Raw genomic sequence first — 14,969 nt, 5'->3', positions numbered from 1 at the left:
GACTCAGAAGACTCTGAATCAGATTGGATTTGTTTTTTCAGTTTCTGATACTTGATCCAGTATTTTGGTCAAATATCAGAACAAAAGCCTGATAATTTTAGTCCGCATACGAGGCAAAAAGACCAACACATTGTCAGTGGGTGTTAAATGCTCTGTTGTACCTCATCACTGGTTCCAGTCACGGTTTTCATGGACAGAACCTCACAGTGCGGCCGAGACCTGCTGTTGTTGTTATTTTGATTATTAATACCCTGACATCAGGGGTGGATCCAGAAATGTTTGTTATTGGTGGGTGGGTGGGGTCTTAATTCATCGCAACTGGCCTATTCACTGAGCAGATTCTGCCGCTGGGATGGCCACCTGACCATCAGACTGATGGAATGACAGCGTAATATTGTCACTAATAACATAAAAAAGTCAAATTTGCAAAGTATTTTTTTTATTGTAAACCCTATCTTTCATAATTTTTTGACAGATTGATCAGAAATCTCCCAAAAAACTTTAATCTGTAATAATGTCATGCAGATCACAGAGGTTTATCCTACTTTTATTGATCAGTGATACAGTGTAAAAATTATTTCATGTGAATGAATTAATTAATTTATTCAGCATGCACAGATCCAAAAATAAGAAGAAACTTACAAAGAAAGAAAAGAAAATAATCCAACAACACACCATGTGCCCAGAAGGGTGTAGGCAGAAGCAAAAGCTTGTAAACGCCCACCTCTTTAACCAAAAAATAAAAATTATACATGTGTATATAAAATTATGCATATACCCATAATAACTAACACAAAGTATAAATTGATCCCTGAACTAAAATTTCAAAAATGCAAACATGTAAATAGCAGTGCACCAAAAACAAAACAAAATCAATAAACTTATTTCATCATGCTATAACAAGTAATCAAATAACTTTTGTAGAGCCTTTTAACCCCTTAACGCCCGAATTTATATAGCTGTATATAAAAAAAAATGTTTTGTGTGTGTTTTTGCCTTTAAGTAGATGGTAAATAATGTTGAGATTATTAATTTCACTTTTGCACAAAAACTAGATAGTAATATTTGGTATTCTGGTAATGACTTTATGTTATAATGTTATAATAATAATGATGGTATGTTGCAAATTTGCGACAACAGGCATACAGGTCAATTTGGTAAGTTGCATATTTGAGTCAGAGATTGTAGCATATATGCGATGATGGGTGTTAAGGGGTTAAAGCCAACCAAATTGCCAAATGATTTTATGTTATCTGGGCAATTATTCCAAATATCAACAGCTTTAACAGAAACACAATGACTTTTTACGGCAGTTTGAACCTTTGATTTCTGAAATAACAATGTTCCTGTTGTGTGGGCCGCCAGAAGAGGAGGTACTGCTGGCCCACCACCAGAGGGCGCCCTGCCTGAAGTGCGGGCTTCAGGCACGAGAGGGCGCTGCCGCCACGGACACAGCCGGGGGTGACAGCTGTCACTCATTATCTCCTGACAGCTGTCACCCATCCATACTTCATCATCTCACGCCATAAAACCCGGACGTCATCTCCACCTCATTGCCGAGATATCGTCGACCCGTTAAGGTAACGTACTCAGCCTTGATCTGTGTCATATTGACTTTGTTTAGTGAACTCGTTTTTGCAGCTGTTTTCCTGCGGAGTGTTTATCTGGAGATTGGCGTGACCGGCGACAGCTTCGCTTACTACCACACCAGATAAGTGTTGAGACAGGAGCTGCACGAGTGTGTGTTAGAGGTGGAGGTGGACTCTCCATCGTTGTTGTTACTGGGTGTGCACACACCCATATCTTATTGTCTCTGCTCCTTGCCAGCAGTACCAGATTGTCTCTGCTCCTTGCCAGCAGTACCAGATCCGACCTTCGAAGACGGTGGCCACCTGGGGACTCTGGACTTGGCGGCTTCAGTATTCTCCGGGTTTGGTGGCGGAGGAAATTGTGTGGTTCCGGTTCATCTCAGGACAGACGTCTTCTATCCTTGAGCCTGCCCACACGTCACCCTTGTGATTGACTGTTTGCAAAATTTCACATTCCTCTGTATTGTGGTTGTGCTCATTCACAACAGTAAAGTGTTCATATTCGACTCTTTCATTGTCCGTTCATTTACGCCCCCTGTTGTGGGTCCGTGTCACTACACTTTCACAACAGTTCCTCGTAAATTATAACTGGAGTCCCTCATTTTAAACAGGTCCTGGACATGTTGTGGTAGAAGTTTGTTTTGTACATTGAACATAATTTGTATTATGCTATAATCAAGCAAATCCCAAAATTTCAAAATATGCAAACGGACAAACAATGGATTTGTTGGCTCATGATATGGTTTCTTACTAATAATTCTTATAGCTTTCTTTTGAAGTAAAAATATAAGATTTGTATACGTTTTGTAGGTGGTTCCCCAAACTTCAATACAGTAGGTCATATATGGAACAAGTAATGAACAATTGAACACTGTAATGTGGAAGAAAATGTGGCTGGCAAACAGAGTTCCTCTTGTTTTATTTTTGTTTCTTTATTTTCTTTTTTCATGCCCTTTTTTTCAGTTTGAGAGTTTGAGAGATTTACTCTAAGATATCTGAGCAAAAACATCTGTGCAGCATCAAGACCTTGGCTGAAAAATCAACAGCATTACCAGAACAACTATGCCAAAATATCACTGAAGTGAGAAGTAGCTGGTGAGAGACTTTTAACAGCTGCCAGAGAAACACACAATAAAGTGTGAATCAGCTGACCTTGCAGATATAGTATGAATAAAGCAGCACCTATATTAGATGTGCTTAAGCAGAAGATAAACATTTATGAAGTCATGAATGTAGCTGACACCATTAACAGCTGAAAAACAGGTGCATAAGCTGAACTGCTGAATAAATTCAATTAACTGTGCAAGAAAACTCTTCATAAGCACAGATAAAATGTGCAACAGCTTTTCAGTAAATAAGCTGATCTCATAGCTTCTATCCAGGAGGTAAGGTGTTCACACGTGTCTGACTAACTGTGGACAGATAACTTAAAAAAAACAAAACCCTCAAAGGGCCGGATCTACTAAAGATTTGAAATCAGAATCGAATTTATTGCCAAGTAAGTTCTCACATACAAGGAATTTGATCTGGTGTCATTGGTGCATAAACAACAATAAAAATAAAAGGAAACAGCTTCTTCTGTAAGAAGTAATTGGTGCATAAACAACAATAAAAATTAAAAGGAAAAAATACTTCTGTAAGAAGTGAGGGAGTCAAATGGACAAAACTATGTTCACTGTCAAATAAATATAATGTAGTGGAATGGGGCTGTGCAAAGGCATGGCAGATATACAGTACCTTTCAGTGCAGGGATGATCAATATGTACTTTGTGTGAATGGGGGGCAGGTTAAATGGGTGTCTCTGGCATTATTTATAAGTCTGGCTGTGAACGGAAATAAGCTATTTTTGTGTCTTGAGGTTTTAGTCCTGATGGACCTCAGCCATCTGTCAGAGGGGAGGGTGACAAAAAGTTTGTGCCTTGGGTGAGAGGGATCAGCCACTATCTTCCTTGCTTGCCTCAGGGCCCTGGAGGTGTACAGGTCCTGTAGGGATGGCAGATTGCAGTCGATCACCTTCTCTGCTGCGTGGATGATGCTCTGCAGTCTGCTCCTGTCTTTAGCAGTGGCAGCAGTGTACCAGATGGTGATGGAGTAAGAGATGATGGCAGTGTAGAAGTTCACCATCAAATGGCAAATGTGAACAAACACCATGGCTCCCACAAAACGTGCATGCTAATCTACTAACTGTGCACACTGAGGCTCGTCTTTCCAATGCACAAAATAGTGTGTATTGGAAATTTAAAGTTTGCTTTCATAAATATGCAATTTGGGTGTGTCTACCTGAGCTTGCAGCAATATGGGTGTTGAACAAGCAAACAAATGAGGTTTGCAAACACAATGACATTCAGATCAATATGAAATTTAGTAGGTTCTGATGGGGTATGTATATTATGTATTCAATGTAAATGTTGGGTATATTTAAAGAGTTGATGGTTTATATTTTGCTTGTGTTGTTAAGAATAAACTAGCACATGCCTGTGGGGATCCACGGGTTCTAGATTGGGTAGTGTTTATAAAATAGGTAGCTGACAATTTTCAAGGGTGGTAATAAATTATGCAAAGTTTCTATTATGATTTTAACTGAAAGTGCAGGAAATTAAAATGAGAATTTATTATTTTGTATTTACAATATTATTTGCCACATTAGTTGATGTCATGATTTACAACTGGCAAGGCTGAGATATTTCCTTGGTTCAGAGCTTGTCTGGTTAACAGACACTGATTAATGGTGATATCAACATACATTGTTCACTGTTATCCCTAATTTCTCCAACTTTCCGTTTTCGCTGTGTTCATCCTTGACCCAAAATACATAAACATACCAAACGCTAAATGTCAGTTCTCCACAGTTTCTCTGTGATCAGAGTCATGCTCACACGCTCTCAGACACATGCTTACACGGACAGAGAGGCCACTTGGTCTTTAATTTATAGATGTCTCCATTACGTAACAGGTGGTCCATACCTGGGCCTGTGTCCACAAAGCAGCCTAAGGCTAGAAGTAGTTCCTACTGATTTTATTCTAAGAAAAACCTTAGAATTCCTCAGATTCTTAGACATTTTTTATGGCCCCTTCACAGATAACATGAAGTTTGGCGAATGATGCAGAAACCGGCTGAAAACAGCCGAAAAAAAAAAAAAAAAAACGAAATTGGTGAACCTCAAAAATTCCAGCAGTTGTTGGGAGGGACAGCTGTGTACAATCCTGCGGCAACTGTTTTGTGCACACTCACATCACGCGAACACAGCAGCAGCACCAATTAAATGGTGGACAAATGTACATAAATCGCTAGAAGTGTGTAAGGACAAAATAATGAGAGTGCACAGGACATTATAAGAACAATGAATGTACTGTTTAAATGTAAGAATGATGTTCAATTGATGCTTGATGACTTGATGGTCTTGGAAATGATGAAACAAATGGATTTCATTTTGTCTGTTAAAATATTTGATTCCTGTTATAAAAAGCAGACAATACAAGAATTATTGTCCTTCTGTTCCTTCATGTTCATGAATCATGGCCATGGACGTAAACAAGGATTTAATGAACTGACATGAATGAATTGATGTGCGCATATCCTGAACACATCAGCCGGGTCCATGAATCCAGCTGTCCAGCGCGTGGCACGCTGAAAGACACTGTGTCGTGTGGACTTTAACTCACGTGGTGGATGCGACACTTGGCTCGCCGGCCATTCACATGATCAGACGGATATTTTCACATGGGGCTGATGGTGTTCAGTGCACACAGAGGCACAGCTGAGCATGTTGAAAAGGTGATGTGTTTTTAATGTATCACCACCTAATGTCCTGTCCACCACATAAGTTATAGTCCACATGACAGACAGAAAGAGTGGAAAAATAAATAAATACATACATACAATAAGGGGAAAGGTGTGAAATCATTCATGTGTGATCACTTTGCTCATTGCCCTATGGACAAGGGGGAGTGTTAGCTGACCGCCAGCCAGCGACTCACTCTCAGCTGGAACTGACATAATGAACACGATGTGTTAAATTAAAACAAAGAGAACAGAGAGAGGGAGGAAAAGTAAATAAATACATATTTACATAACAACTATACAGTAGTGTTCAGAATAATAGTAGTGCTATGTGACTAAAAAGATTAGTCCAGGTTTTGAGTATATTTCTTATTGTTACAGGGGAAACAAGGTACCAGTAGATTCAGTAGATTCTCATAAATCCAACAAGACCAAGCATTCATGATATGCGCACTCTTAAGGCTATGAAATTGGGCTGTTAGTAAAAAAAAGTAGAAAAGGGGGTGTTCACAATAATAGTAGCATCTGCTGTTGACGCTACAAACTCAAAACTATTATGTTCAAACTGCTTTTTTAGCAATCCTGTGAATCACTAAACTAGTATTTAGTTGTATAACCACAGTTTTTCATGATTTCTTCACATCTGTGAGGCATTCATTTTGTTGGTTTGGAACCAAGATTTTGCTCATTTACAAGTGTGCTTGGGGTCACTGTCTCATTGAAACACCCATTTCAAGGGCATGTCCTCTTCAGCATAAGGCAGCATGACCTCTTCAAGTATTTTGACATATCCAAACTGATCCATGATACTTGGTATGTGATATATAGGCCCAACACCATAGTAGGAGAAACATGTCCATATCATGATGCTTGCACCACCATGCTTCACTGTCTTCACTGTGAACTGTGGCTTGAATTCAGAATTTGGCGGTCGTCTCACAAACTGTCTGCGGCCCTTGACCCAAAAAGAACAATTTTACTCTCATCAGTCCAAAAAATATTCCTCCATTTCTCTTTAGGCCAGTTGATGTGTTCTTTGGCAAATTGTAACCTCTTCTGCACATGTCTTTTATTTAACAGAGGGACTTTGCGGGGGATTCTTGCAAATAAATTAGCTTCACACAGGCGTCTTCTGTCACAGCACTTACAGGTAACTTCAAACTGTCTTTGATCATCCTGGAGCTGATCAATGGGTGAGCCTTTGCCATTCTGGTTATGCTTCTATCCATTTTGATGGTTGTTTTCTGTTTTCTTCCACACGTCTCTGTTTTTTTTTGTTTTTTTTTTGTCCATTTTAAAGCATTGGAGATCATTGTAGATGAACAGCCTATAATTTTTTGCACCTGCGTATACGTTTTCCCTTCTCCAATCAACTTTTTAATCAAACTACGCTGTTCTTCTGAACAATGTCTTGAATGTCCCATTTTTCTCAGGCTTTCAAAGAGAAAAGCATGTTCAACAGGTGCTGGCTTCATCCTTAAATAGGGGACACCTGATTCACACCTGTTTGTTCCACAAAATTGACGAACTCACTGACTGAATGCCACACTACTGTTATTGTGAACACCCCCTTTTCTACTTTTTTTTTACTAATAGCCCAAATTCATAGCCTTAAGAGTGTGCATATCATGAATTCTTGGTCTTGTTGGATTTGTGAGACTCTATTGAATCTACTGGTACCTTTTTTCCTATGTAACAATAAGAAATATACTCAAAACCTGGATTAATCTTTTTAGTCACATAGCACTACTATTATTCTGAACACTACTGTAAGTAAAATAAAACAATGTTTAAATACATAAATAACACAAACAGAAATAATATAAGGGAATGAAATTAATAAATATGGTAAAAATAAAATAAAGTAAAATAAATAATCACAGAAAAAAGGAACAGCACTCCTTCTGACATGCCCACCCACTTGTCTTCCACTGTGCTGTGCTCTTTTTTCTCTTTATTTATTTATTCCCTTTTATTGTTGTTGTTTGGTACCCACTCTGGACAAGGGGGCATATCTGCTGACTGCCGGCCAGTGACTCACTCTCAGCTGACACTTAACACACATGGTGGACCTGATATTAGCCTGGCTGACTGGCTGATCCCTAGGGTCTCATGGATGATTTCAGATGGTCCAGCCTGGCTCCATGGTGTGCGCTGTGGCATGGCTGTGACTGATCCAAAGGTGGTCTTGTTTGTTTGGAATTTTCCCCATGTCATGAGAGCCCGCCCACACATGTGCATCGCAGTGATGTTGACAGGTGATGTTCTTCATGGCACGATGTGTGTTCTCCAGCTATGAGTTAGGATGACACAGCGGTCAGCTGTTCCAACATGAACATGACAGCTGTCCAGACAACGACACACTCACATGCCATTCATGTTGCTTGGAGGGGGGGACGACACACTCACATGCCATTTGTGTTGCTTGGGGGGACACGGCACACTCGCAGGGCCGAAAATGCGGGGCCATTTGCGCAGCCAGCTCGAAAGTGGATGCTTGCTGTCTACTTTTTGTGCTGGCTATGTGAATGGCTCCATCATTTCTAAGTGCCCCGCGAGTAGCGTTGGATGTTCATGGGTAGCACCTGGACTCTGGCTGACTCTGGCCGACAGTGGGTGGAATGGGCACTCGCACCCAATTCGCTGTGATTTGGCTGCTGGTGTGAAGGCTGCCTTGATTGTGCCATTACAAATAATTACCTTTAGGCTGTTCCATATATGTTCTCCACCTCAGCGCACGAGACAGAGGGAGGAAAAAAGCTGCAACTGAAATGTCTTCTGTGATCCCAGAAGCGATTGGAGGTGTTTTCAGCATCCAAGCTCTGACAGAAAATGATTAATCCGCTCCAAAATAATTATTTTCTATACAGTATCCAGTGCACAAAGCAGGTGGGTTTGTAGTGCGCAAGAAGGTTGAGCCAAAACAGCCTGTCCAAAATAGCATGTCCTGTCCTCATAGCTGCCAGGTGCTCGGATAATGGGCTTTTTACAACCTTGTCCTCACCACAAACATGCCTCTTTAATCCTCATTTGTCCTTGTAGTTCTTCTCCTTCATTATTCGGTGGGACCAGGGCTTGACTCACCTATTTGAGACGAACTTCACTTCAGTTCGATACCCTTCCCTACTTGTGATTGTGCAGTAATAAGATGCCTGAACAGTTAATTCAACAAATAATTAATTTAACATACCTGTATATCTCTCTATATAAAGATATACAGAAATATATCCAGCTATCCTTCTCTATATTTAATTTAATTTAATTTAATTAGCTTATAATGCGCCAAATCACAGCAAAAGCCGTCTCAAGACGCCTTACATAAAACAAGTCAACATAAAATTGAATAAATAATTTAAAATGAATAAAAAAATCAAATACATAAATAAAAACAGAAGTAAAAGAATAAAACAAATAAAAATAAAAACTATCCATAAGAAAGAGAATAAAAATAGGTTTTGAGTCTTGACTAAAAAATATATATATATATATATATATATATATATATATATACACACACACATGTATATTGGTTGAATCTTCCAATTCATTCATTCACTTTCTGCCACGTGTGCAGCAGCTCATCCCACACTTCCCTATCTTCAATCAAGTCCTGCAACTCTTCCCGGGGCATCCTGAGTTGTTCCCAAGCCAGATGGGAAGTATAATCCCTAAAGCAAGTCCTGGGTCTTTCCTGAGGTCTCCTCCCAGTTTGATGTCCCTATACGTGCCCGTACCACCTCAGCCGGCTCTTTATAATGCAAAGAAGCAGCGGCTCAACTCAGAGTCCCTCCTGGATAATCTATTTCATTATCAGGTGTCTGTAAGCCTGAATACCTGATGTAGGAATTCCTTGTTGATGAGCTTTTATGTCACTTGCAGTGCTTTCCAGTTTAAATTACTCTGACTCCCGCCTAACACTGAGACAGGTGAACCTTAAACCCCTCAATGGATGATTTCCTCTCAACACTTGGGCTGCACTCACTGTATCACTAAATTTAGCCTGTAGCAAGAAAAATTAAAAGTCCCAAAGAGGCAAAGCCAGAAAAGTGGGATCAGGACAGATAACGACTACATCAAATAAGTTTTAACGAGGGCGATGATGTTGCGACGGCCGCCTGTTTTAGTTTCTTCTTCAAGCAGCTCTTTGAATGCCGCCTGTGGTACAGCTGCTCGCTGTGAATTCTTCAGGACCACAAAGAGCCGCCAAATTAATTCAGAGTGGCTGTCTTCATCTCAGCAGGATTTCTTCTCCATCAGAGAAAGTACACGCACTGTTACATGAGAGCGGGAGCGCACTGTCATGCCGCGACTGCATGATGTATGACTCCAAATTATGTGGAAGCTTTTGCTTTCTTTCGTGATGATCACTGTCAGCCAGCGGTGACTCATGGGAGCAGCAGAGGTGGAATAACAATATCAAGTCCACTAAAACTCAGTGGGTTTTAGTCATTATTTAAATCCTAAACTGTGCACTCACTGATCCTTTATGAGGTGGAAAGGTGTACCAAAAACGTGCCTTACAGTGTGTCCACAGCTCTGGGTCTTCAGCCGCTGAGATCAGGAGACACCTGGGAATGCTGATGGAGTCATGAGATTGTTGGATAGATGAATTTGGCAAAGCTAGGGTTGGGTATTGTTAAGAAATGATTCAATCCACCGACATCAATAGTCTTTTTGCTTAACGATTCCCTTATCAGTCCTTCAGAGTGGCCGTTGTTTTGAGGGTGTTTGTCGGGAAAATGATCATTCCTCTATGATGATTACAGACCCTGCAGCGGGTCTGTAATCAACCATTTCTACAGCGCGACTCCACTTTGAAGCGTGAACCAGTGAAGCAGTGCTTCGATCCGCTGGCTTATTGGGTCTTTGATTCACTGCTCTTCAGAAGCGGCAAGTCCACTTCTTAACCCCTCCCAAAGCCATTAAAATATGTTAATCGTGAGTCACTTTTGTGTGGATTAAAGTCACTAACTGGGACTTTTGTCTTGTTGCAGTCAAGAAATGAAAATCGTCCTCCATTCCGTTGGCACAGCTCCAAACACTGCGTGGCTCTCTGCCGAGACAGAGTTTGGTCGGGATTAATAACTTCAAAACAAATTGCCACTTTAAATAAAATGACACCTCTTTCCAAACGCTGTAATACAGACAAGAAACTACAATCCACTAAAACATTTTTTTCCTCCCAAAATGAGACGTCCTGCATTCTTTATGAATTACATCCTGACGTGCAGCACAGCCAGCTGCAAAAGCTCAGCTCAGATGTATGGAAAGACATTCATGCCAATAATGCTTTTGAGGAAATGCTTTTGACAAAAACTACAGATTTTGTTTATTTGTATTTGTGTCCAGAGATCAAAGATCCACCATGTAGAGTTTATTTATGTCCAGAGTTTAAGGATCCAGTGACCAATTTCACATTTATTTACTTTAAGACTCAATAAAATGTAAACCCTGTAAAGCCTACTTTTAGTACACAGAAAATTCACAAGAGCTATTGATAAGGGAATCGATAAGGAATTGCATCGATAAGCGGAATCGATAATGGTATGGATGTCGATAAAATCTTATCAATACCCATCCCAAGGCAAAGCTAATGTCTTGGTAGGACAGCGAAGGTCTTTGGGGTCCTGGTGCTTCCTGTCTTGTTGTGAGACTTGGATGCTAACCAGTGACCTAAGATGATGACTGGCTGTCTTTGGTACCAGGTCTCTTCAGAGGTTCCTTGAGTACCACTGGAATGATTGTGTCAAACAAGCAGTTAAGTAGGGAGACTAGAAGAAGAAGAGCTGCATTTCTATAGTGCTTTTCCATCTAGAAGATGCTCAAATTGCTTTTCGGGTACCCATTTTTGCAGCTGGGTGGACTGAGACAATGCAGATGAAGTGTCTCACCCAAGGACACAGGTGGGTCACGAGAGCAAGATTCAAAACCCAGGGCCTATCTTCACGAAGCAGCCTAAGGTTAAAAATAGCTCCAAGTGATGTTATTCTAAGAAAAATCTTAGAATTCCTTGAATTCTTAGACATTTCGTAGAATTTTCCTTTGGTAAGATAAAAGTTGTCTGCAAAACACCATATGTAGGCCTTAAGAGAGCTCCTAAGGTAAAAAACTGGTAAGAGTAGTGAAGAGGACTTTTAAGAAGCTGAAGAGTGTCTTAAACAGAGAAGAGGAAACAGAGATATTCTCCGTATGTAGGATGACAGTAAGTCAGTAACACGCTACCATCTTGATCTACGTAATTATTTTATGATAATTTGCTGTCATAATGAATTGATAAATTCAGGTTTTGTTATCATATACACACTGTTAAGATTATCCTTATTTTTACTATTATTATTATTGGTATTACTATTGTTATTTTCTTTTAATGTTCAATTTTGTCATTTGATTTTTAAATGAATCACAATGGAAATAAGTGTTTTCACTTTCTTGTGTCAGCCATGTCTTTTTAACGTATTTACAATTATATTATGTACTCACGATGAACTAACTAAGTAAACTCATGCAGGCACATTTATTCGGCATGTGAATGAGGTACGTTCAAACATTTTCAAGCTGTGTAGTATTTTATTTAATGTTGCTGGGTTTCGTCATCATAACATTAAGTTATCCTCACAATTATACATCTTAATGCAGGTTATATGATTGGTTGATTTCACTGTCCATTCAAGCACGGAGTGCATTTGTTTTTTATTTCTCCCCCCCTTTCCGTGACAACCAATCACAGCTCTTAGAGGACTGCATGATACCTAGCAATGGGGTCAACCCCGCCTCCTCACAAATGGGAGTTCCTGTCCCCTTCTTGCTCAGAGTTGCTCTCACTCTTAGGCTAAGATTCCTTGCCAGGAAATTTTAGGCTAAGTTAGGAGCTCTTTGAGAGAGCTTTGAGTTGCTTCGTGGATACGGGTCCTGGTCTACATATTGGCAGGTCAGCTCCTTATCCACGGATCTACCTGCTCTACTAAGATAACTAAGTATGACTGATACATTTGAACTGTGAGGGAATGTTGGACCATGTGTTAAGCCCAGCAGCATGAGAACCACAAGGGGGTGTGTACTTTGCACCTTTCTGTGGCGGGTAGATGGGTACTTAAAGTTAAGTGGTTGCCATGTAGGACTTAAGGTGGTTTTGTGGTTCAGTGGATGCAGCAGCATACACTCCTTAACCTGACCTAGAAATCCATTCATTTTCTATACCTGCTTACTCCAATTAAGAGTCACGGGAGGACAGGGGATGCTGGAGCCTATCCCAGTAGTCGTAGGGTGTGAAGTGAGCTCTGATCAAAGAGGTTATTTCTGAGAATATTTCAGAATGTGTGGGTGTCACAGTAAGTTTAATACTTTCCTGACATAAATTAATGTTAATTAATTGTACTGGCTCGTCATTTTAACATGTATTTTGTGTTCAGTCATGAAGCCCCATTGAAAATGCATTAACATCCAGGAACTTCATCAATATTTTGCCCAGTTAGGAGGTGTCATGTCACTGTTCATGAAGGGACATTCATGTTTAGTGGGCAGCATTGGGAGTTCGGACTCTAGTTCTCATATATAACCTCTTTGGGTCTGACCTAGAAATCTGTGCTAGAATTGATCTTTGTGGATGAAGAAGATGATGCCTTCAGGTCACCAGATCAGGTGTGTGTGGGTCTGTAGAAGGTTAAAAAGACCTATAGGAGCTTTAAAACCTCTTCCACAGTTTGGTCCCTGCAGACCTGGTGCAGATTTTGTGGTTTCAAGGCCTTGCATTCCGTTAGTTTGCTTCCTGCTGCTGTTGTGCTTCTGTCGTCACCTGTGATAGCTCCACCAGGCAGAGAGGTTCTGTGCATGTCTCTCCCAGGTGGCGATGATCAACAACTTGAAGGTCACTTTGAGGCAAACCTGGTAGTATTTTTTCCCCCCCCAAAACCTTGAGTTGAGCCTAGCATTGAACAATTTGCCATGCAACAGTTGTCTGTACACCATGTGGACAAAATGTCGTGCCCACCTGGTTTGGTCTAGGAGTAGTTTAGTAAACAACCAGTGGCTGATCTGCAGCGGGGGGCTTGATAAAATACCAAAGGCATGATAAATTACAGGAAATGTCTTTCATAAACAAGGCTGATGATTTCCAGTGTTTAAAATAAAGGTTATGCATTAAAAACAATGACTAGAGTCAGTATTTAGCTTCCCAGATTGCAACAGATTGTAGAAAAAAGGCTAATTTGGAAAAGGTTCTGGGGGGGAGCAAGCCTTCAGCACACCCAACAAAGTCCAAAACCCCCACCCCACCTGAAGCTAGAGCCGCCCCTGACAACGATGACAGTGTTTCTTCTAACTACCACAATACTGGTATTTGAAAGTTTTCTTTATGATCGGTTTCAGTTTTTACACAAATATATATATTTCAGTCTTATTTGTGTGTACTACGTCAATGACATATGGGCCATTAGAAGTACCTTGCTAAAGGCAGCATAGTGCATCAGCAGTTTTGAACTTAATTAGTAATAGCCAGTGGCCCCCGTTGCCATATGCCCGGCTCTTTTCTCCTGCTGTGGTTTAATCTTGTTTCTAGCACAGTTAAAGGTGCAGTGAACTCATCTGCACACTTGACGTATGTGGAATTTAAAATTTTCTGATCCGGAGGAAGTGGCGGTGTGAGGATTGTCACTCAGTCAAGATCACGATAAACCTCAATTATGACATCTTGTTAAATGTCAAAATGACTTTACTCCCAAATATTCACAGATTGTGACACATAAAAAGCAGAGAAACTGTGCAGGGTGCGCCTATTGGCTGTTGCACCCCAAGTTATGCAGTTTTGTGGCGCAATGGAAGAGAAAAGGATTTTCTTATAAAGATGGGAAAGTTCAGAAGACACATACAGTGAGGAAAATAAGTATTTGAACACCCTGTGGTTTTGCAAGTTCTCCCACTTAGAAATCATGGAGGTGTCTGAAATTTTCATCTTAGGTGCATGTCCACTGTGAGAGACATAATATATATAAAAAAAAAAAATCCAGAAATCACAATGGATAATTTTTTAATAATTTATTTGTATGTTACTGCTGCAAATAAGTATTTGATCCCCTACCAACCAGCAAGAATTCTGGCTCACACAGACCTGTTAATTTTTCTTTTAGAAGCCCTCTTATTCTGCACTCTTTTCCTGTATTAATTACACCTGTTTGAACTTGTTACCTGTATAAAAGACACCTGTTCACACACTCAATCAATCACACTCCAACCTGTCCACCATAGCCAAGACCAAAGAGCTGTCTAAGGATACCAGGGTCAAAAATGTAGACCTGCACAAGGCTGGGATGGACTACAGGACAACAGGCAAACAGCTTGGTAGAAGACAACAACTGTTATGATTATTTATTAGAAAGTGGAAGAAACACAAGATGACTGTCAGTCTCCCTCGGTCTGGGATTCCATGCAAGATCTCATTTTGTGGGGTAAGGATGATTCTGAGAAAGCTCAGAACTACACAGGAGGACCTGGTCAATGACCTGAAGAGAGCTGGGACCACAGTCACAAAGATTACATTAGTAACACATAATGCTGTCATGGTTTAAAATCCTGCAGGGCAGCAAGGTCCCCCTGCTCAAGCCAGC

General features: G+C 40.4%; 1 protein-coding gene across 1 annotated transcript in view; it reads left to right on the top strand.

Annotated features, from left to right (window-relative positions):
• The window catches only part of LOC117530142 (voltage-dependent N-type calcium channel subunit alpha-1B-like), a 439,538-nt gene that overhangs the window by 193,832 nt on the left and 230,737 nt on the right, over positions 1–14,969 (top strand). The window contains 1 exon segment of the mRNA XM_034193105.1: positions 10,137–10,148. Coding sequence (XP_034048996.1) covers positions 10,137–10,148 — 12 coding nt within the window.

Source organism: Thalassophryne amazonica, chromosome 17, assembly GCF_902500255.1.
Source record: "Thalassophryne amazonica chromosome 17, fThaAma1.1, whole genome shotgun sequence".
NCBI classification, from domain to species: domain Eukaryota; kingdom Metazoa; phylum Chordata; class Actinopteri; order Batrachoidiformes; family Batrachoididae; genus Thalassophryne; species Thalassophryne amazonica.
This window is presented reverse-complemented; position numbering and strand designations above follow the sequence as displayed.